Source organism: Rhopalosiphum maidis, chromosome 1 (assembly GCF_003676215.2).
Source record: "Rhopalosiphum maidis isolate BTI-1 chromosome 1, ASM367621v3, whole genome shotgun sequence".
In the NCBI taxonomy this organism is placed as follows: domain Eukaryota; kingdom Metazoa; phylum Arthropoda; class Insecta; order Hemiptera; family Aphididae; genus Rhopalosiphum; species Rhopalosiphum maidis.
Window position 1 is genome coordinate 54,361,722 of NC_040877.1, and position 26,141 is coordinate 54,387,862.

The 26,141-nt window shown below is 31.1% G+C and overlaps 1 protein-coding gene across 1 annotated transcript in view; it reads right to left on the bottom strand.

Moving 5' to 3' along the window:
* The window catches only part of LOC113547831 (signal-induced proliferation-associated 1-like protein 1), a 41,121-nt gene that overhangs the window by 7,244 nt on the left and 7,736 nt on the right, over positions 1 to 26,141 (bottom strand). Inside the window, exons 2-5 of the mRNA XM_026948357.1 lie at positions 3,885 to 4,419; positions 1,824 to 2,337; positions 983 to 1,245; positions 77 to 228 (exon numbers count right to left, since the gene is read on the bottom strand). Of these exons, the coding sequence (XP_026804158.1) occupies positions 77 to 228; positions 983 to 1,245; positions 1,824 to 2,337; positions 3,885 to 4,410 (1,455 nt within the window). The 5' untranslated portion in view covers positions 4,411 to 4,419. The remainder of the gene's footprint in view (positions 1 to 76; positions 229 to 982; positions 1,246 to 1,823; positions 2,338 to 3,884; positions 4,420 to 26,141) is intronic.

Here is a 26,141-nt window from a genome sequence, read left to right on the forward strand (position 1 = left end):
AATTAATGAACAAACAAAAAATTAACACAAAAACATATAATACATTTATTTATATGAATAATTAAAATATATTTACTTCGCTTGTTCGGATGATAATCCTATATCTAAACATAATCAATGGATTTGAACTACAACCATTAGATGTTAAATCAGTTTCAACTCTTTCTCTTTTTAAACTGATAGCAACAGGTCCCAATGTCTCATCCAGTCCAAACCAGTTCTGGTGTTCTAAAAAACATATATTTAAAAAATTAATATTTTTGTTTATGATGTATAAAAGTTATAAATTTATAACTTAGTAGTAATGCACATTAACAAAGATTTAAAATGCTTAAAACTAATTAGAACAATATGCATTAATGTATTCAAGAGATAATTATTTAATTTATTCTGTCCAATTAGCAGCATTTAACTATTCCATTTAGAATTTTTTTTTTTATAGGTAAGTAATCATTGCAGATTTTGTCATAAATATTCATGTTGTAATAAATTAATAAATTATAACCATTGTCGGTTTTTGCAAGGTATTAAAAAATAATAACTTAAAAGTTATAATCTAAAATATAATATATACATAAGTATAATATGGAAAAATTTTTTCTAATTTTTTCAATTTTATCAGAAAACCTATAAATATTGTTTCAGTAGTAAAATTGAATTTAGTATGTAAAATATAAATTTTCATCCAATAAACATATAAATATAGTAATTAAATGTTAATAAAAATAACATTAAATAAATATTTTTAAGTATTTAACCATTATTTAAAAATCAGAGTATATACTTGTACTATGCAGATGCATTCCTCAAACAAATATCCTTACTGCACCTAAAAGTATTGTACAGCGTATACTATACTACCTATCATAGTTATATAAAATTGGATATTAATTATTATTAGATTAAATGCCAAGTAAATTAGTACAAGAGTACCTATCGTTAAGTTTAATTTAATATATAATAATATAATATTATATGTTACCTTGACCGAAAAAAAACGATCGATAGTACAAATCTCCCTCGTCGGTGGTCTCGATCAATTTCGAATAGTTTTCGGGGCAAATACTGTCGGTCCAGTGCGTTTCTCCGGATTGAAACTCGAGGACGGATATACCGTAAGCCATACGCGGCCTGTGGTACAGTTTGCCGTTGTTTAGTGTGGATATCTGTCCAGCTTGGGTTCTTTGCGTCAAACTTACTTCCCGTTCGACTTCACCGCCGAGTTCGTTTCGAAAGAACGGACAGCTATCGCCAAATACAAAATCATAATATTTAGAGAAAAGAAGATATTATATAGGCTGTTTAATAACAATTTGAAAAAAATTAAAATTTTAATTCTTATGTTTAAATACTAATAAAAAATATATTTATAATACACGTGGCATGTCAATACCACGTTGTTAGTTGTTGCGTAATAATAACGAGATTATAATACATAGAAAAATAGTTTCACATGAAAATGAGCCACTTAATCTACATACAGTTATAGTACAGAAATCAAATTTATACAGCGCAAGGAAGACAATATTTGCTGTGACGTAACGTTTATTTTATTTTTCATAGAAAAAATTTATAATTGTTATAAAAACCGTAATTTTTATGTTTTTCAAACTCGAATAATTTTGTTTTAAATTATGATATCAAAAAGATAAAACGTTGCGTAAATATTGTCTTTTGTATAAATTTGTTTTTTTAACTGTAGCCAAAGCAGTTCTTTTTTGTGTGAAACCTATACAAGAACATTTCTTGTTAATCATTATATTAACAACAATGACAACGATGTTTGCCATTGAATAACTCGCGTTTCAATTTATTTTGTATACCTGTCCAGTAGATTGTTGTGTTTCCCGTCGCCGAGGTCTTCATCGCCACTGTCCGGCGTGGATGACCTAGCGGCCAGCATGGAAGCGGCTGAAGCGCCCGTTGCTGTGTTCCTCCGCCTGGACAACATGTTCTGGAGCTTGGATGCCAGGCCCACCGTGGCCGTCAGCGATTGGACATCGTAATGAGCGAAGCCACGTCGTTTCTGTCGCTCGTCGCCAGTAAATTCTGCACATCCAACAGCCGCCGTTTGTACACTGGAAATAGGAGCGCCCGGCAAACCACCGGTGGTCGTATCGTCCGTGGTCCTGGAGAACTTATTGTTAGCTCCCCAAAACTTATGGAACTTAAGCCTAAGCTTCGGGCTGCTGGAATTGGGACCCTGAGGTGACGTGGTCGTCTTGTCAGCGGCACATGCACCGGTGCCACCATTGCTCATTGCCACGGCTGACGGAATCCTATCGTCTGGCGGCGTGTCGACCGGCATCTCTCGGTACCCAAATTCTCGGTTATTACCTGTATTCGGAAACGATAAAACAGCATTAGCTACGAGATTGGTAAATTGGGTCCTGGCAAAAAAAGGTAATAGGTAATGGTAAGTTGAGTCCCAGGAAAAATAAAGTAGTAAGTAAATGGAGTTCCGGAAAAATATTAGTAGGTATACGTTAAATTTTATAATCATGGTATAAATATTGTATAAATGGTATAAATTAAGATAGGTATATGCGGTTTTTATGATATTATGTTCTCAGTAAAAACTTAATGATAAAGATTTAACAAATTCAAATTTAACATGATATGATTCGGTTTTACAAATGCTGCGACTGTACGTGATATGAGCAAGCTTGGTTGGGAGTTGAGTATTCCAGGAAGCACGCGATTCCGCGTTAAAAAAAATTCAAAAATACAAAAAAAAAATGCACAAATCATCGCAAGAAAAATTATTATCATAATAAAACGATATTTAATGGCAATATTTATATGATTAAATAAATTAAAGGAATAAAAAATAATAAGCTGTATGGAATAGTACAAGGATTTTCTAAATACTATTTATAATCAATTGTTATACTGACATAAAATCACTGGCACCACTGTCCACTTTCAATGATGTCCTTTTAACACCCGTTATATAAAGGGTTTAATATAAGCAGTTTTAATGAAATTTGAGAAAAATTAAAAATTTTTAACTTGAATATATTTAAATATTAATTCACAAAATATTTTTATAGTAGTTCCGTATCGTTCCTAAAATGCCCGTTGCGTAATAATCAGATTATATAGAAAAACAGTTTAGCACGGGACAAACTTATGAGTACCTATATTATTTACAATAGATTTACCATGCTTTCACATAACTTAGCAAAGAACTTTATCTGTATCATAGCGTTCTTATTTTTTTTTCATATCAACAATTACTCAATAATTTATAATAAACAAATAAAAAAAAATGAATCTATACGAATGAACAATTTGGATAGTTTTTAAGCTATAAAAAATAAATAAAAACGTTACATCATACATAAATTTCTTTTACATGCATGATAAAAATTTGATAAGGTCACTGAGAATACTATCTCTGTAAGTGTGCACCACTCAAAACCGTTTTCATTGCTAAATTACAGGTAGTGTAGCGTCTTTGGGTTTCTAAATTAGTGAAAACGGGAGTTGTGACTTGTGAACAATGCAGCAGTTCGACTATGCGTATATAGTATACACCTTGTACGTGGTATTACTGTTTAATTATGTATACTAACATATTAAATTATTAATTGATATTGGATGTTATTGATCAAGACACGGTAGGTAACAGTATATTATACTAGTATTGTAACACTTACTAAAGTATAACTATTGTTACTGCAACAGCGATAATTGTGATTTGCTTTTACGACAAAGTATTAATTTAACTTTGTTTAATAATTTATAAACATAATTTCTATGATATTACTTTAGTAATAAGCTAGTCTTATCAATTATTTATTTTATACTAATGTAAAAAAGTAGTTTTTTTTTTAGTCGTCGGTTAATGATAAAATAGGACGGCGTAATATACAACTCACTGTTTCCATCGATCATGTCTAACACAGTAGGCCGGTAGTCCTGGAGCAGAGCGAAGAAGTTCTCGCCGGCTGACGCCCTGCCAGCCGAATTCCTGTCCGAAGATATGACGTCGATGGAACCGTGACTACCGTATTCCCGTTTCAACAGCGGGCTGACCATCGGCCGGTCTGTGGCCGCTGCCCGGGAGTCGACGTATGCCGTACTGCCGCCAAAGTGATGGCCGGCGCCGACACCGCGTTGTTGATGATGCTGTTGCTGCTGCTGCTGCTGCTGCTGCTGATGGTGATGGTGGTGGTGGTGGTGGTGGTAGTCCGAGTGGTGCGTGAGCTCCAGACTGGAGTTACTCCGGTACAACGGATCCTGGATGGACCTCTGCTGTTGTCCACGGGTCGACGACAGGCCTGCGTTGGTGCGGGCCCGCAACACGTTGCTGTTGTAATAGTCCATCGCTTGGGCCGCATGTTGACGCGCCGTGCTAGTGGAGGTGGTGCCGCCGTTACGCGCGCCTCCTTCTAGGCCTATCATCACAGTCCACTGCGAAACGTAAAGAAAAAAATCGTAAGTACAGTATGGTCAAGAATGACGTTAAAAAAATGTATACACGTAATAGGTAATTATTTATGCAATATTATATAAAAATATGATATTACATACTAAATTTTAATAACAAAGAAATATGATTCTTTTTTTTTTAGGAATTTCGTTTACAAAAATGACACGTACGATACAATAAAATGGTTTAAAATTTCTGTTGGTTCTGTAGCTCACAAAACTCTCAACATATACTTATACCATGCGGTACCCGAAATTTATAGAGTGTATCTCCATTCAGATATATATATATATATAAATAATATGCATTCACGAATACCGGAAAAATTTAACGTTTACCTACTATTATTATTAAAAAATAAAAAAATGTAATTTCTAAAATGTATAAGATTTACTGTGGCACGGACAAGTGCGAATTAGTTTGTATGCGCGCGTTTATGATCGTTCGCAAGCCGGCGTTCACACACACACACACATACATACATACATGCAGACGGTTAGAAATGTATCGCACGTTTTTTGTTGTTTTTTTTGTCAGCGTTGCAGATAAGAAGGACGGCCGACGACGAATCGCCACTGGTGCAGTGCCGTGTATGACTGCTAATTATTGTACACCACGCGAATCTCCGATTGAAATGTGTACATAATGTATGTATATACTCGTATTATATTATGAATAATTCATCATAAATTCTCTCCCGCACGTTAGGTTCAACTTCAATGGCGTTATCGGGAATACCGCCAATTTATGAATAATACATTTTGAAAATTCGACGGAAGTTTGAATTTGAGAATAATAAGAAAAAACTTAAATAAAAAAAAGGTAGCCGGAAAACGTGTCGCTTGGCTGTTATAGAGTAGAACGACGTTGACACAACCTGTTACGTAAACATATGTTGAGAAATCCATCGCATATATTTTTTCAAAATTACAAATAAAATATGTAAAAATATGTTAAGGTTTTTATAAAACTTCTATAGGTGTATATATTAACATGAGAGATATCTGCTCGTTGGGTCTCAATTTAAATAACTATTTGCAAGCACCTATATATGTATTTATTAGATCATCGTGTATAATATTGAAATTTAGATACCGAAAGTAAAAAATTATACGAAAACAAACCTCGTGCTTATGGAAATTAGTAGTGATATTTAAAACTCAAAAATGTCACACACAAACACGCGTTTAGTTATGTGTTTATCATACAGGGTGTATCAGTAAGATCTGAACGTATAACTTAGAAATTAAATTTAAATATTTCATTCATTTGTGGTACACCTAGTACTTACATATATATATATATTTATAAAAACGGAAACGATTATTACCTATAGGTATGGTTTATTTATTTTTGGAACGAATATTATATATTTATCTGCAATTATTATTAAACAGCAACAAGCGCGTAATGCAAACAATAACTTAAAAACTACAGAAAAAGTACATTATAAATCGGGTCAATATAGGTTAATAGTTTCAAATACAAACAGTAAGTAGGAAAGGCCATAATACAGAAATTTAACAAATGCGTAATAGTTAATTAGTTATAAATTTACAATAGACTATATTTTATAATATATATATATATATTACATTATATTATATTATATAGAAATTTGTTAATACAGTGGACTAGTGGACATAATATATGGTAAATTATAATCAACTATTTTAAATCCTTTGTACTATACAATACATAAGTATATTTTATAGACTTATTACTTATAGTGTATAATATATACAGTATATGCACTATATGCTATTTGGATATATAATGTACTTAGCACGTCATATTATAATATAGTATATACAGTATACACTGTACCTTAATTTAATTTATTTTCTTATTTTCTTATATTACCAATAGTTAAGTACCTATAATAAGTTGAGACTATAGTAGATATTTACGAATGCAATATTTTAATTTTAAGAGTTTAGTTAGTACTCTAATGAGTACTAACAATTATTTTAAAAAAATTTAATGGGTTTTACATTTTAATACTGTTGTAATTGAATGTATACATTGTTTCAATTGAATACTGTTAGTGTCAAGGTGTCAGACGGTGTCACACAAATAGTACCAATACTACATGTTTAATATACACAATAATATACATTGTTATGATTATTATTATCCTACTAATGGTCATCTCATATTCTCATGTTCTATTTGAATAATATAATATGACACGACATAGCCTATAAGAATATTCGGCTCGACTGTTGTCGGCGCCGCGTAGGTCGTAACGGAAGACGTCCGTCTCAAAAAACATAAATACGTTAGCGACAAAAAAAATTTTAATTAACCTCTTACGCAGTATGCACCGATCACATTTCACATTTTGGCACGTCGTTGCTGCCCTCTGGGTTTTATTCAATCATATCATTTTTCCATATCAAAATACGAATTTTTCAGTATATTATTACAGAAAATCGAATGCGTAGGATAGATATCGTAACTTTACGAATTGAAATTGTGTAAAAATTTCGTCAAATAGATACAATAACAACATAATATTAAAATATTATCAGCGTGAAAAAATAAATTTCCTGTAGTAAGATCGCGTGCACACTGCACACTGTACAATAGTTTTCCATGCAGTCAAATTCGTAAAATTTTATTATACTCGTATTATTACATTTATATAAAGCTCGGTGAATACTAAAATAAATAATAATGTAATACATAAATATATCATTATTACGCACAACAATATTTTTAGAGACGAATTTTGGCTTATGTTTGGCCAAGATGCACAAGGATGAAAATTGTACATCCTTTATTAAATAATACTGCAGATGAAATGTTCTCTATATATTATATGTTACGTATAATGTCGAGCAAGATTACTATCAACATCAATAATAAATCAATTCAAAATTGTCCACAGAGATAATCATAATAAAACTAAAGAATCTTTTCATTATTTCAAAATCAACAAATTAAACGTTCAGACTTCATCTACCATAAGAAATCTATTTTAAGAGACTAACCAGATATATCTTATGAGCAAATGTACATTTTTTTTATTATCCATTATAGAGCTATACATTTGAAGAAATATAAAAAAATTTATCAGACTGTAAATATAGCTTCCTTTATTACTACAAAGTTTGAATTAGTATTAAAAAAATCAATTTTGAAACTTATTTAAGTTTTTTTTTTCAATTTTTGTTTTCATTTATATTTGTTGTCAATTAAAACTTATTACATAATTTATGAATTTTTTTTTTAATTTTCGTCATAAATATTTTATATATTCTTTATGTGCACAGTGTATTTCATTAATAATATCTTCAATTAAAAATATTTTACACTTAATAAATTTTTATATTTTTTAAATTATGATTATTTAGTATACATACCCTATATAACGCATTATAAACTTAATTTTTGAGTGTAATGCATTTATGAGGTATTTTAATGTACCTATTAAATTCACAACCTAACTTTGTCAAATTGTAAAAAACATCAAGTAGGTAAATTACTAAATTAATTTAAATAAATAATTATTGCCAAAAATTACTGATATCACTCACATGCAATTATTACAACGCCCCCCTCCCCTTAACTTAGGTGCACGCGATGGAATGTCACATCGTCGTCGTTACGGTCGAGATATTTTCAAGGGTCGACAATACTTTGTGCGCACATACAAAACGCACACCCGTCGAACGGCGAGACATCCTGCGGGGTAATAAAATTCGGAATTCCGAGACAAAAACGCGTACAACAGACTATAAAATACCTACCAAATATACAACGTAGGCATATAAAATAACACAAAGGACCGGCAGTAGCAGAGCAGTGCAAGCGATCGAAAGAGGCGACGAAAGAAGAGGTCTCCTCCTCGTGTGCATCGCTGCAGCGTATCCTGTGGACCAATATACCATCTGTCGCGCAGTCCTCTATTTAATAGCATTATATTTATATACTTAACATTTAGGTATATTATACAGTATATATATGACGAATACCATTGCGGCAGGGGCGGCTGCGCATTTTGACCTGCGGGCTGCATGATTGTCGGATGGCAAACCAATTTAATTGACCGGAATGCCGCGAGGGGATGAAGCAGGCATTGGTCTACGACCAATTGAGACGTGGTTGTGGTGGTGTGTGGAGGATAAGGGAAATTTTCGATCATAACGAGACGTATAATAATATTATAATATTATTAAACCGATTAAAAATTAAAATTCTATGCGGGCGGTGATACGTATACCTATAATTTAGGGTATATCCTGCAACAGCTACATTCTGAGGAATATTCTGTCCTTTTCCGAGACTTTTGCTCGAGTAAAGAAAATCACAAATCTGTAACATATATTTATAGGTATATCATATTTACTCCTGTATTTATGAATGCCGTAGCCAGGAATTTTCTTTCGAGAGATTTTTGATGGCCAATTATGACAAAAAATTAAGTTTGCACTGTATTTTTCACAATATAATTTATATAATTATACATATTATCAAATCAAGATCAAGTAAGTGTAATAAAGTAATAAAAGCGGCGTTGCTTAATCACCACAAACTGTAATTAAATTAATAAAATTATTGTCTAACATTTTGAGGGGAGGGGGGCTTGAGCCTGACTACAGCTCTGGCATTTATTATATCTTCTATAATACTATAATGAATACACAGATACACAGTATGCATCGCAAAAGTATCAAATCCAAATTGTCTCCTTCACTATTATAAATATTTTATAAATACAGGAATTTTAATAATTATCTACAAAAAAAATTAATAAAATATCGTAAAAAGCCACCAATAAAACTCTGATAAGGTTTGTAGTGTTCGTACCTTTAATTTTGATTATAGGTTAATTCACACTAATATTAAAGCCAATAACATACAAATAACTCAAATTTAGTATTTTATACGTCTGTAAGAAGGACACAACATATGAGGGTATTGCGTGCACTTGCGTGCATTAAAATTGTTATAAATTGTTATCAAAAACACCAATGTGCTATATGGTTCCACTGAGATTCTTCTTGAGGCAATCGCACACTGTGTATAAGTGTATACATAAATATATTATGTTTAGAATAGTTTGCAAGGGTTTTTTAAAAAAATATTTTCAGAGATGCAGATTAAAAGTTTTGGCCATTTACTATTGCCGACAATTATGAGCCTGTGGTATTTCAAACATATTAGAAAATACGATATGACCTGAACACAAATATTGATTTTCTGACATTACTTAAGTTCTTAGTGTCCAATCACTAAATTGTAATGCATATTATATTATAATATTTTGTACAATTTGATAATAATAATTTAACGTAGCGCTTATAATATATATATATGTATACATTATATAAATTAAAGTGTTGTTGAACAACATCTGCAACTACGTTTGTTTAGGAACATGGTTTCTCGGAGACATAATTGAGAGACGTCGCATTCGACATGTATGATGTATTATGTATACAGTATATACGTATATAATATTGAATACGAAAAAATGAGAATGACGAGATCTTCTGTAATTGGAGCGGACCGAGACGACTGCCGGGCATTGACACGGCCAGAGTATTGTCACGAAAAATTTATTAATATTAACGAGTATGATACGCATCGACAAGAGTAAATTATAAGTAGTCTATGAAAAAATTGTTTAAAAATGTGTACAAGAACTGAAGAACAATTAATATAGAAGAGCCAAATGAAAACCGTCGAAGAATAATAATATGGTTAACTGTCGTAGGGTTCCGTTTTTGAATGTAACTGTGCATAACACGTAATTTAATCTAGTTTTCCGTTCACATGTTAAATAAACAAAATGACAGCGAAACGAAAACGGTATCTGTACGCATTCATAACGATCAACGACGATCAACAATCTATAGCCGTGGCACATTATTATGCGAGCAAGGCGCGTTCGTTCGTCCCATTCTCATCGCGTCGATAACACACATCCACACACAACACAGCAACAACGGTACGGAATAGAAATAATATAGAATAGAATATACATTATACATAATATGTATCATCCATTCCAGACTTACGTAACTATTTTATCGTACAAGTACATGACGTGCAAGCAGCAGTGTATATCTTACGAGTTAACCCGGTTTCGTATTCAACTACTAATCGATATAAAATATTGTATTATTTCGTTTGTAAAAGTATAAGCGTGTATCTTTATTCTTTAATATAGAGCATTGTATAACGTATAGGTATGTAATGATGCATTGATGCGACAGTGTATGGAAAAAATATTTTAATTTGAATCATCGTAATCGTATACGATCCACATAATAACATTATACTTTGATATCCAAATATGGATTTCGAGAGGTTATGAATAAAGTTCAAGCAAACGGGCGCGGAATCAACAATGTCACGAACATCATGACGATTTGTGTTTATATTGTATAACACTTATATTAAAAATTATAATATTTAAAAAAATGCACGATATACATTGAAAGAAGAATAAAAAATATAAACCTTTTATTGAACGTCATCGAGTCAATTTAGATGTTTAGTGTTTCGAGATCGTGACCGAGAGAAATAGTACAACTTACTGCGTAGCAATATTATTGTAATCATATTTTAATGCTCGCTGAAAATGGACAAAAAATCGAACGGTTTATAATATTATTAAACAAACACAAACGACCAAACAATTTAAATATAGGTATTGAACAGGCTTAACAAATAATGCACTATGTATTTATTTCAATAGAAGTATACTTGTGCGTGTAAAATTTTAACTGCGGAAAGTGGTTGTTGATGCCAAGGACACGCTGTATACTATCGTATGTGTGCGTGTATCTAGTAAGTAGCGGTAATAAATATGACAATACAAGTCCGCTAATTATAGCCCGGCTATAAATATAATTATTATATTATGTACCTTTTTGTTCTCTATTTCTAGTTGCGCGTACACAACACATACACATATGCATAGTAGTCACGTGCTGCAATATTTATATTCACCGACTTAATAGAAATAAATTTATAATGAATCGAACCAGTATTAGCTACTTAACTCGCCTATTAAGACTTAAGTCATAACGATTTACAATACTCGTAATGTTATTATTATTTGTTCCATTTTCCTTAAAAAAATAAATAAAAGAAAAATTCAATTTTCCTTCAAGTACGTATAATAATAATATCAATCAAGCCTGAGATTTGAGCATTATATTGTATCAAGTACTTTTTTATTTATCACACATAAGTTATAATTTATACGTTTACAACTATTGGTCAGTCAAATTATAAGTTATAATTAACACCATATACAATTAAGCTTATGAAGTTACGAACAATTTCATTAAATATTTAATAAGTTAAATCAAGTATTACGATAGACTGGTATAATATGTTTACAGTCTATGTTATCACGCCATGGTCGATATTTTTTTTATTTTTTTTTTTATTGACCCCCTCCCCTCCAACCAATACATTTAGTCAGCCGACCAGATTTTGTTAGACAATTGATTATAGAAAAAATCATACTCATCTTTATTTGGTAAAAAAATAGTACAGTGATATTTGATGAAAATGAACTCTGCCTTTTTAATTGTCATTATGAAAAAATTATATTGAATAAGCGCTACTACAGCAATAAGGCGTAACTGTAAGGATTATCATGCAGGATAGTGCAGTGGATTCGTACACGGCTGGCTCAAGACAAGAAGACTATACTGCCTATACTGTCTATTATACAACTAGTCAATAGTCATAGCTACGCCCTACTGTCTATAATAGTGGACATTGTTGACCGCAACACGTTTGTGTAATGTATAATAAATTATATTAAAAATAATATATTATACACGCGCCAAGCGGTCGTATATAAATATTGGGAAACTTTAATAACAATAATAAAACAACTAGCAATGCACAGGTAATCTAACCCATATAGTATAATATATATATAATATGTATGTTTATTAAACATTAACATAGGTCCATAGACCGTAGAGTAATAATATTATTATAACGTCGCTACCACACCACCTAATGCGGTTGTGGACAATTTTGTAATAATCTATATAAAACATTAATTTTTTGTACATAATATAGTATATATTATATATATTATATACAAATAAACTGAATCATATACCATAATTCCTAAACAATATACGTATACAAGTTTCAATTGTTCATAGAGTCCGAAGGTTACACTTACTACTTACATATTTTTAACCATCACCAGTCACCACATACAATGTTACGAAAAAACGTATCAAAAGGATGTCAGCACACTGTTTTCTCTCTATACCTAGTTCATACAACATAGACAAAACGCACTCACGCCAAATATTTTTTTTATGTTTTTGAGTAATCTTAGTTAAAATTACTTATTAGAAAATTACAGCGAATATTTCTTTGTTGAGGTTATGACATATCGATTTGTCCAAATATTAACTCAAAATAATGTAATACCCAGTTAAATTCTTATAAGTTTTAACGTTTATGAATGATAACCTACATTTTTAATTTAATATTATGAAGTAGAATATTTTTGGGAGTATTTCTATGTATAAAATCTAAATTTAAACTAGTAATTTAATATTTTTTTTAAAAATTTTATCAAAAAATATTTTTAAAAAAGTTATTATATTAATGAGTGTTGTTAGATAAAAAAAAAATCGCTCAATATAGAACAACACATTGATAAGGTTACCGTAAATATAACCGTAGCCTCTGGCGGTATTTAAATTAAATGATTTTCACCACATAATATGCGGAAGCCCCTAGCTATATTAGCTATGTAAAAAAAAATAGTACAAACATCTTAATAAATATGGAATAATGATAATGACTAATAATGGTATAACATGATTAAAGTATAATGTTTTTTTTTTTTAATCATAACATATACAAACTATTGCATAAAATCAACGAATAAAAGAAAAGACACAAATTACCTACTAACTGCATAGACCGAGAGATAAATCCGTTGTAAAACACCATGTTTATATTACCTAATTACATTTATTAGAAATTATGATTATTATTATTATGTTTTTTTTCTCTTAATATTCTAAAGAGCACATTATTATTAAGCCATTGCTAACCTAGCCTAAAAGTAATTCAAACAATGTATCATACTTATTAATTTTATTATAACTCAAATATTCCCACCATTCATTATTTAAACTTAAAAACAATATACTATAATCCTATTACATTTTGAGAAATGCTTGAAGGTCTTAAAAAACAATGATTGAATATTATTATTTTTTCGCATTGGTGGTATTCAGTAGCATGCGACTAAATGACAGTTAATACTAAATACAGTACATAATGATATAATGATAATTACTAAATAATTATTATAAATTATATTAATAAACATTGAGTATTGAAAACCTGTAAATTATTTTCTATCGAGTTTTATTTTATCATAATATAAAAAATGTTGTATTCACATTTCTTAATTTTTAATTTCTTACGCATACATATTATAATCTTTTATTTATTTAATATACAAAAAACATTACGCTCATTAAAATTTATAATTATTAATTTATTTATAATTTGTAACACTACTTTTACAATAAATATAAATTAATTAATTAAAAAATATTAATATCACTAGCATTATAGTAACAATAGCACCTAGGTACCAATGTACCATACATATTATTATACAACCATCAAACACCTATATGTGTATTATTTAAATTTAAATAAACATTATAAATTATAATATTAATTATTGATTAACAATATATAACTACATAACTAGTAACTACATATAATATAATCAATAGTTTGACGTCCAGATAAATTATAATAATAATAATTGTTTAAATAATATTATTACATCAGTAAAAAAAATCAATAATTTCTTGGTTTGATAAAGCGTATATGAAACTTTTAAAATAACTGCATTTTAAATTTCCACTGTGACACTGTATTATTATAACGCGACGCCCAATGGATTGAAAAAAAACTGTAGTAGATACCTACGTTATTTTTATTTTTTAATCTCCTACGGAATATAATAATATTATTGTTTAAATGCGCAAGCATATTCTCGCGGGCATAATATTTTATACGGTATTACGATGAGATTTTTTAGCTGCAAAACGAGTGCACCTGTCCGATAGTTTAGTGTTTATGTGTTGCCAATTTTGGCCGACCCTCAGTCGAGTAGTAGGTATACACAAAACATAATAAATATAAAAAAAATACGCGTACGTCGACGGCGGCGGCTGAACTCGAGCCAAGAAATGCGGGCAACGATTTTCCGGGTTGCAACAACCCACCCACCGGCCTCAACTGCGACGGCCTAACCCATAAATCTCAGCCTTCGATGCAACTTAAATAACTATACACCACTATGCGGCATTATAATAATATATTAAGCTATATGCAATATTCGTTGTCGACATTTACTTTTTCACATCATTGTCGATTTTCATGGACATAAGATAAGAAACAAATAATATGACTAGGGAAAATTCGGCCACCACTGTAGTTGTGAGAATAGACGACATATACGGTATACATCACATAACCGCTGCCACAGTGAAATAATCACGGGCTGCTTTCGGTCAATAGGCTAAATTATATATATAAAGGTATCCTCCGTGCACTATATACACGTATTAGTATTATAGAAACTGAAAATTAATTTCCATCAAATACAGATTACGTGATGCACTGAATGCAGTAGAGCAGCAACACTAGAGCTCAATCGACCGGACATTTTTGACCTACTTCTCTTGGCGGGCACGACGTTTCGTCGTGTAGATACAGACGACACGCATTTATATTATGTACAAATAACAAACGACAACGACGATTCTTTCAAGCTAGGTCTCTCGTTAGTTTTATTAGCTCTTTGCAACTTCACAACAAAAGAAAACAATTTGCGAAAACAAAAGAGTTGAAGACGTTGGAACAAGAATGTAATAATATTAAAATAACACATTAATAATTAAAATTAATAAAAAAAAATAACACACATCTCTTAACAGTCTGCATGATGTTAGTGAAGCATCTTAAATTAAACGAATTCATAAGTAGTCCTAACGATATTATTATGATAATTCTACGTAATATTATACAAAATACAACATTTAAATTATGAAATAAAATTAGAAAAACGAAATAGAGGTGGGCCTAGTGTTTCTTCTATTTTGACAGCACTATAATAACATATTCCACCCGAGACCGTGTTTGCTTGTTGATCGTTATCGAAAATACGAATACATTATGACTTTATGAGTGGTCAAATTAAACCTAATTATGTCTTTCTTAATAAGTAATGACACCTATTGTATACTATTTCATTTTAATTTAAAATGTATTTTGTACAGTGTTATATCTACCTAAATGCCTAAAACAAATAATTCTGGAATGTATGTGAAACACAAATATTTAACATTTGTCATTCATTAATAAAATATAATCTAGCATTTGAATTGTATTTGTAAAATATTCAATAATTGTTTTTATATTCCTATCAATAAAACTTTTCAATAGAATAAATAATATGTTAACCCATCAAAAATAGTAAAATATGTTGAACCTGTGAACTGAGTTGTTTAGTATCGTTAATATAATATTAAAATAGTAAAAGCAGCAAATGGAAAAAATTGAATATGCCTACGTAATCTTAAAACGACACCAGGTATAATCATATGACAAAAATAGGTGCAGCAGTTGAATTTGACAAATTATACAGTGCAAAACTTAAAAGACATGTCGTCCTTGTGATAACTATTTAGTCCGTTACACTGCAGCTAAATAAATAATATAAAGTATAAGTTGTGAATGAAATAAACGCGTTTCGTACTCGTTGTTTCTTTCACTTGAAATAAAAATAATATGAAGTACGAACGTAATACTAAGGAAATACAAATAAATGTAAATGACTAACCCGTGAACGTAACGTTTAATTAAAATAAGACCTGTGGGCTGTGATTGTTTATTAAGAACACCCGTCAGCAGTTTTATGTACTAAGAAAAAATAATAATGAAACGCATTTTATTTTATTATTATTATTATTATTTTTTTTTTTTGTAGTTTATTGTTAATTGTATAATCAACAAGTAGTAATGATTGGTAAACATTATTTGTATAAAACAAATTACTGTTAAAAATATAAAAAAGCATTATCGTGTACCTCGATTTAAATAATTAATACTAATTATGAATGTATAACTAGGAGAAAATTGTATTTTAAATGAAAAGTAGAAATTAATAAGCAGCCATTACACTGTAACACACAATACAATATACACGACTACAGCAATACAGGGTGAGGTTTCGTTATTATAATATACATTATAGATGCATCAATGGTATTTTTTTACACGTAGCAGAAGAACACATTGGGAGACGATGGTTAAAAAATTAATTAATAGATACAAATCGATAAGACGGGGTTATATTTTTATAAAAATACATTATGAAATCGAAATTGCGTACACTACATACGCTATACACAGTTTCGCGGAAAAATGCCCATATTTTATTACTTAAACGGACTGTAATAGTTAAGTGCGAAACACGACGACGCTGCAGCATTCGTGCGTGTGCACAATACGGACCACCGGCTGCAAGAACACAACATTGTGGTATAATAATAATATTATGCACCAGGAAAACCGAACGTCGTGTGATTCGTTATCGGACACGTGCGCGGTGCGTTGTTACGTATATAGTAGTATGATGATAGTTGCACTATCATAATAATAATAATTGAATAACTGTCGCCTGGGAAAATATAAATAATACATAATAATAAAATAAAATACTGATATTGATGTTTCAAACGATCTACTATAATAATTAATGTGATCAACAACTTCTATTTTTTGGTTATCTATAATCCGCTAACTACGAAAATCACGCAATTAGGCAAATCCTTATGCTCATATAATTCTGAGAAAAATAGAACTAGGCCGTGACATGCTAAATATAATTGTAATAAAATATAATTTAAACTTGAAAAAGGATAAAAAAAATTAAAGATCCACATTTTGACAATTTTGTCAAAAAAAAATATTTTTTACAACAAAAAATAAACACTGTTAAATTTTATTGTGAAATATTTATAATTTTATATCAACCTACGAATCCGTCAAAATCAAATGACTTAATATTTAAAGATTTTCTGAATTATACTAAAGCAACATTTTGTGAGTATAGTTTATTATTCTTATTATTTATTTGTAACAACATTTTATAAAATCAATAATATATAATTAATAATAAATTAATATATTTTTATAAATTATTTTCAAATACTATTTGTGTTTAGTATTTCTACTAATATTTATCATTAAAAAAGGTTGAACATTTAAGACATCGTTGTTGCCAATGCATGTGATATTACGTTACAACGTTTGAAACTGACAAAAGAATAAAAAAACATGTATATTATTATTATGTAAATTAAAATTTTACTTTTGCTTTTCCGAAAAATTTCTTTTACGCATTATTTTCGCCGAAACACAACAAAGAACACTAACACATAAATAAAATGTCGATAACGTAGATAACGCGTTGCATTTAAGGAGAGGTAGGCATCTAAATTATATTTTTACTCGTACGACGACCGCGTGACGAGTCCTCGCGCATAGGCAGAGCAGCACCTTATGGTACGACAATGCCGTGACGTTATACTGGGGGTAAGGTAACTACGATTAGGAGAATTAGCCTTAACCGAAGGAGAATCGAGTCACACGAAAACTACAAAAAAAATATATAAAGTAAAAACAAAAGATTCTCTTACCTCCACCCCTAAGTACCGATCCGTTTAAGGCGGAGGGTTGGGTACCCCTATGGGAAAATACCATTATATTAGAATAGTGAATACATACATGTAATATTATTATTATTTACCTGCCGCCTTCCAGGCTGACGATACACATTAAATATATTATATACATATAAAAATGTCAATGGGCATCGGTTTCTCGTGGAACGGAAAAGCCGGTAAACGACGTACCCGACACCCCGAACGCGCACCGTTACCACGGTTATCTCCTCAAATAAGTAGGTATAGATAACCATGGTTGCGGTCGTTACGCGGTCTAGTCAAGTCGGGCGCACGCGCACGCATAGACACACAGTGCTGCACACCGTTGGCTTGATTTTTTTTAGATCGTATTTGATAATAAATAATTAAATCATTGTTTTATTTTATTTTATTTTTTTTTACAGGTATATGTAGCAACACTTGACTGACGTAGTCGTAACATCTAACCGGCGAGAGGAGAGGGATGACAGAAACAGTAAATAATGATAATCGCAATTATTATTATTATTAAATATATTATCTCCGCCACCCGTAACAACGTATTCGCGTGGGAGGAGGACCTCGTTTTCGGTGAGCACTGTTTAAACGCGTTGCCCCGTGTCCGTTCTGCAGTATTCGGACTACAACAATTATAATCTTATATAATAATAAATATATAATACTAAAATACTAAGCCACAACAGGCACTATTATAATAATATAGGTACGAGACGACGACGCGCAGGTGAACGACCTATGTGTGGTACACACTACACAACTACTACTATACTACTATTACTACTACTATAATATATATACCATACATTAATACCATGACCATTATACGCTCACATTTAATACCGCGTTATTACTATTTTAATATACTACATACAACTTAGAGCGCTTAACACTATAAACTTATCGTAAAACCGACTTGGCGATACAAACAATATACGGTTCGATTGGTAGCGATAAACACCCGACTCGTCGCATAATAATATAATATTATAGTATAAATACACGCAACAACGCACGTACGGACGGACCGCCTTGACGACGTTTCTGTTTGTCTTCGAGTATATTAAATAATATAATATACGATTATTTTTTTTCGAGAAAAAAAATGTATTATTAATAATATTAATGGTTATGAAAACTCTATCTAGTTCAACAAATCTTAGTCGCTGGCGCAGTATAGGTTTTATATAATTATAGCCATTATATAGCGGCAATAATAATAAATTATCTTTTGCAGAAAACAGCTTCAGTATGAAAATACATATTTTTTAAGAGATTATTCCTAAAATCCAACGATGTGGGTCGTAAAATTTTAAAAACCACATACACGTTACCGTGTTACCTTGTTGGCCGTAATTATTGTAACTATATAATATAATACATTAAGTGGTTATTTACGACGCAGTCTTGCATTTAACCACCAGAAATGGGATTTCAAAATCAATAATATTTTATATGTAAATTGTGCCGTCAAAACATTGCGTCGTCTGTGTTTGTGTGTCACCAGCAGTCTAGACTAATCAAATTTAATATAGATAATAAAAGCATCACTCGCCACCGACTCAGTTTGGCCGTAAGAGAAAAGCCTGCTCCGGAGAAACAACATAGACACAAAGTTATCATATCCATCATATCATAGTTATTATCGGCGCGTAACTTTGGTCTTTGACATCTGGCATATTCGTCAACCATCACGCATCGACCGACGTGTTAACGTGTGTGATAGAAATCTCCTCGGCAGATACATTGAGTCATAGGCATGCGCAGGGGGTATGCAGGATATACAGCTGCATACCCTAAAGCACTTTAAGGGGCGAAAATTGACTCTTGAAAAACCTTTTTTGCACAAAAAAAATAATTATAGGGGTGACAGTGGCCTTCTACATACTCTGAAAAACAGACCTACGCACGCTTATGCATTGAGTCTAGTAAAAGATACGCCAAAAGCAGTGACGTGACCAAGAGGGGCCAGAAGAATGTATAGTAGCAACTAACCCGGACGCTAAGACCAGGATGCACAATGTTTTTCTTTTAACATTAAGTTATCATTGACATTATTTTTTTAATAATTCAAATTTAAATCACAATGAAATTAATTTTTTATTTTATTAACCTGTTACAGTATTTGTGCGTGGGGGAATGGTATAACTTATGATTACTCAAAATTCAAAAATTCAACTAAAAACTAGAAATATCTTTATGCGTATTTTCAATTTGACAAATTGCATTAAAAGTTATAGGCACACTAAAAATCCGTGCACATTTTATGTTCTTACTCAAACTACTATAATATCATAATATAATACTCGATGGTCTTGGAGATAGTCTCTCTATATATCTAATAAAATATGTAAATAAAATAATTTCAGCAAATATAGATATAATCTTGTTAGATATCCTAAATACTTGCGCTGGATTGAGAGGAGGGAGCTGTTGAAAATTTCTCTCCTGGGAGGCCGGGACCAAATTTTGATATTACGCCTCTGGTCAAAAGACAAAAAGTGCGTCGTGTATTAAGCACCTACGCCACTTGCACAGTTGGTTTGCTCATCCGTCAGACGAACGTCACAAAAACTTCTACTGGCAGGCCAACCCCCCCTCCCCCACCAGTCACCAGCACAACACACGACGCGTTTTAATTGTCGTTGCCGAAACGTGGTTCTTTATTGACCGGACGATTTGAGTGTGTATATGTATGTACTGCAGTGTTTATAAACGCACACTTATTCATGAGCACATATAATAATATACGATATTATCACCGCGCCGCTCCTTCGGGCGGACCGACAGCATTGCGTCGTTCAAAATCACGTTCGTCGTTTATATTATTAAATATTATTATTATTATCACTATTATACATTTTATATTCCAAGGCCGTCGGCCGCCCGTACGCGAAGCCGTGGTCTGAGGACGATGGCGGGCCGGGGGAATGCGTACGCGAGTCGTGAATAGGTGGTGGAGGAGTAAGAGGAGAATTAAGAAGAGGAGTGAGAGGAGGAGAACGACGTGTTGTTGTACTCGTCGTCATCGAACCCGGTACGATACTACGGATGGTTTTCGGACACCCGCAAGACACTAAGAGCATACAACGCGTGCACGTGCACACGCGCATACACTAAAGAGACCCGTTAAAATACGAGCGCTCGTCTACACTAAATATAGAGAACGCTTTTCTCAAGGTGGTGGTGGATCTTTTCCCGTTTTTTAGTCAGCAATATAATAATATAGGTATAATATTATAAATGTATAGAACAGTATCTACGTTGTTTGTATTCTTTTCTTCTGTCTATTTTACAATGTCTTCTATTCCAGCACTGTCTCCCTTTTTCCTAGTCACATATACCCAACTATCCGGGTTTTTGCGGTGTAATGTTTACACGACACGAACGGCAAGCAACGACATCGACGAACGGCTGTTTTCCCCCATTGTTTTGAGACCTAAATCCTAATAATATTTGTTCGAATTACACGACGCGTTTGTTTTACGCACCCGCAAACCACCGTCGCCACCGCAGCCTACACGACGCGACTTCGGTGAGAAGGGAAGTTGCGGTAATCGAATGCAGCAATAATAATAATAATAATAATAATAATAATAAAAGCAATTTGAATTTTCTATACGAGTGTGGGAGACATGTCACAAGAAAAAAACACCACCACGTATTTGTGGAAGCCTCGCAAGGGACCGGCAGTCGGCTTTTTTGTCGTCGACAACACCGATGACCGCTCCAAATCGAACTAAAAAAAAAAAAACACCCAACATTTCATCCTATATAATTTTACTGCACGCATTTTTTTTTCACCGTCCAGAATGCGTGTTACGGTATTATAATAAGTATCGTTAGTATTGATGGGAAAATCGATAAAAGCATATGATGTGGTGCCGTGATGGCGAGCGGGATAATTGAATAAACACAAAACACTGTTTACATTTTATACATTTAAAAAAAAACCAACTCTTTTACGATCAAGAATAACATAAGACTATTATTATGTATACAAGCCATTAGAGAGGGAGGCAACTTTTCCAAAAATTAATGTAAGAAACATCATATAAAACAAAATTAAGTAATAATTGTATGTGAACAATGCAAATAAAATTGCCAAATACCCCTAGGTTGTCTCCCACTCATGTATTTGTGCGAGGGCGGATTTATGGAAAAAAATACCCATTAACTCGGTCTGCTAAAAGTTATTATACTTTTGCGCATATCTCGTACTGTTTTTATATACATAGTACAACGTGCACGGATGTGTAGAGTCGATAGGGATCAAAATTTAGCGACATTCCACGGGCCCATATACGCATGACAATCATCCCACACGCATCTTCATCTTTGCACTCACGTACACAGTAAAATATAACGTGTTACTCAAAGCGGATCTGGTGTACAATATTATTTATATTTTTTAGTTGATTTAATTTATTTCCCTTAATCCCTATGAATCCCATGTAAAGATGATATTTATTAGTGTGTTTAATAATAGTGTGATAGGGATAGACATGGTCACATGGACATCAAAAATACACATACTGCTACAACCAGTGGTGTATTTGAAAAACGAAACAAAAGAGTTACAAATAAAACATTTTCTCAGCCTGAGTACAGTCGGCGAAGGTAGTAATTACTGTGTCCACATGCTGAGTGTTACCCCGTATATATACGTATTAAAAAAAACGTGTAATCATGTAATACACAAACACACTTGCCACCACTTTCTATACACACGCACGCATCATTTTATACGTATCACTATTGTTCGCATACGACAACTGTTCAACAATATTACGCCTTAACACCTACCTAGTAACAATATATACGTACGTACGAATAATGCATGATCTATGACCTACAGGCGCGTCATTATAGATTATTATAATATTTAATTCACCCTGGAGAACTATACCTACTCGTCTTATCCAATGCCGAGTTTTTGCGTCATATCGTCAACAATATTACATACACGTAGCAATATACATTTAAGGAGAGATATTTATATTGTTTGACGGATATTTATGTAGTTTACTAAGAAAAAAATAAAATATAATTTTATGAAGTGCACGATATATAGTCATGATATCATTGTTTATCAGTCGAGTCCCCACAACATTTTTTTATAATTACGAATCCGGGCGTTTACAAACTAGATCTTGTCCTATAAAATAATTATCAATTTCACAAATAGTGTTTAAAACAAGTTTCGTGGATCAAATCAAAACGCGACCACTTTACATAGACATACATTTAATTCAATAAAATTATGTATGAACGTTTTTTCCACGATTTTTGAAGGTCACGAAAACATATTGAAACTGAAATGCACTTATAATATATGCCATAAAAACGCGTCACCTAGAAAATGATTAAAGAAATCTGTCTATGATGTGTATATATGTTCAAGAAATATATTCAATGGTTGTATTATTTTATACGATTACGATACTATGTCATTTTATTTTGGGTATATAGATGGATATGCGGCGTACAAATAGTATCAAAGGAAAAGACTATACAAGAGACATTTGGCGACCTACCTTGACGCGATATGTAATTTAAAAAAAAAAATTAAATAAAACATGCGTGCATGTACTCATTCATTTTCAAACTGTATAACGCACGAGAAGTCAAGGCCGAGTCAATATATTTGTGTAACCCTGTATGACACCGATCATGCAATATTGGGCTTTGGCCGAGAAACCCACCTACGTATGTAAGAATATTGTATATTCAGCAGAAGAAGTAGAAAATATACAGTTACTACAACGATAGACTGGTTTATTGCTCCAGGCCAGGCTCACCGTGTTTTGTGCCCAATAATAATATTACTAAACCGGCTGCGTGGGTCATTTCGTTTGATAAATTCAGACACGTGCTCTTTTATTGTCAGTACTACAATATTCTCCACTGATACCTCGCCTAGAGCATAGTAAACAGAATATAACGAAAAACAGAAACAACATTAATTTCAAACATCGAAGTATTTTAGTACACGCGTAACCGGAACTAATATGTTTTCTTATCAAAATACTACAATAATTTTATCAAACCATGAAATATTAGCTTGTGAACAGCATTTATTTTGTAATATTGTTTTATATTTTACTTGATTGATTAAATATTTTTTTTATAAGTACCTATCAATTTAGTTATACGTAATAACAATCTTGGAAAAATAAAAGTTTAGCACCTATTATTATTATATATCAATGTATTTTCCTTTTTTTCACATTAAATATTGATATTAAATACCAAAAAGAAGATTATAACTTGATTCAACCAATTTACATGAAATATAACTGGTATAGATACCTAATACTTAGTTTAAATTCTTGTAATTAATATAGATATATTTAGAGATGAGAGAACCCACGAGACAGTTTTGACAATTTAACCAATTAAATACATATATAAAACTTTATAGTTATAGTTTAAAGTATAACATTGATTAATAAAAGAGATTTAAAAAAATATAAAATATTCGTTTTTACATTAAAAAATAAAAAATAGATGAAGTATGACTAAGACAAGTAGTTACACACACGTACTTTAAATACACGGTATACCATGGAGATATTACAATTTTGCATTACATTTAAATATGTTAGATCATTTTGAGACATTCTGTATAATACTACATGTTATAATATTATTATACTGATTATATTACTGATACAAAACATAATTATTTATAGAAATCTCTATTCTTTTTTTTTTTTTTGTAAAATACCTGACCACAATTTTGGTCATTATTGTACAATTATACTATTAGATTATCATTTCAATTGATTATAAATACTCATCTATCTTTAGAAAGCAATAATAATTAATTTAGGTAAAATACAACCTTAATAGGAAACTGAATGATGAAACTAAAATTTAAATAAAACATAATATTATCTCAAAATATTGGTTTTTAACTCTATACATACATAAATTAACTGTGTAACATTGTGAAAATTAAAAATCTATAAACAATAAAATGACGTTAAACGCTAGCATAAATGTGTCATTAAGATCTCTCAAAGAAATAGCGGAATGAAACATGAGTCATCGAGTGCGGATGCATAAAAATTATTATTCAGGAATTATTTATAACTTATAACAATTTAAAATAATATCAGATATTATACATATTATGAACATCATAATAATATTATGTCTGTACAACATACGAATCTAATTGCTTTTTTAAATTTGCTAAACTTTTGGTTACTATTTAACGAATGAAAACTATATGAAACGTTAACATTCACGTCACAGTGTCATACACATATTATATCAACAAACAAAATTGTAGATTACAAGTAGTAAGTGCCTTAGCTTTGCAAATACTTTTTAATAATGAAACCATTATTGCTTTATCTATATTTTCATTCAGAATATTACTACAGGTATGTCAACATCCATCAAACATGCCGATAACTTATTAATATTATACATACTAACGCATATAATGTGCTTTTGATGAAGTATTTATAAACATTAACAAATAATAATATGTACGTATATCTGAAATTAAATGACTTATCTTGTTTAACTATTAATTATCATTTATAAGACAGGAAAATTTTATTATATAATAATATTGAATAGGTATATATATATTTAAATGTTTTTATAATTATGGATAATTATTAATTATACGTTTATGAATTGACACACTTATTTACAACGATGCCACAATATAATAGATGCAGACGTACAATATGAATATTTATCGTCATATCGTCAATAAATCAATTTCAGTTTAAGAATTAAAAATAATTTATAAAATTTTAAAATTGTATATTCATAATTAATGAAATTAATTAATTAAAAGTGTTCTTTAAAACAACATAACTTATTCATTTTAACAAATGACCTAAATAAAAACTACCAAGATCTAATATGAACGCTGTCAACATAAATCGGAAATGGCGTCAAATCACTAAAGTAAT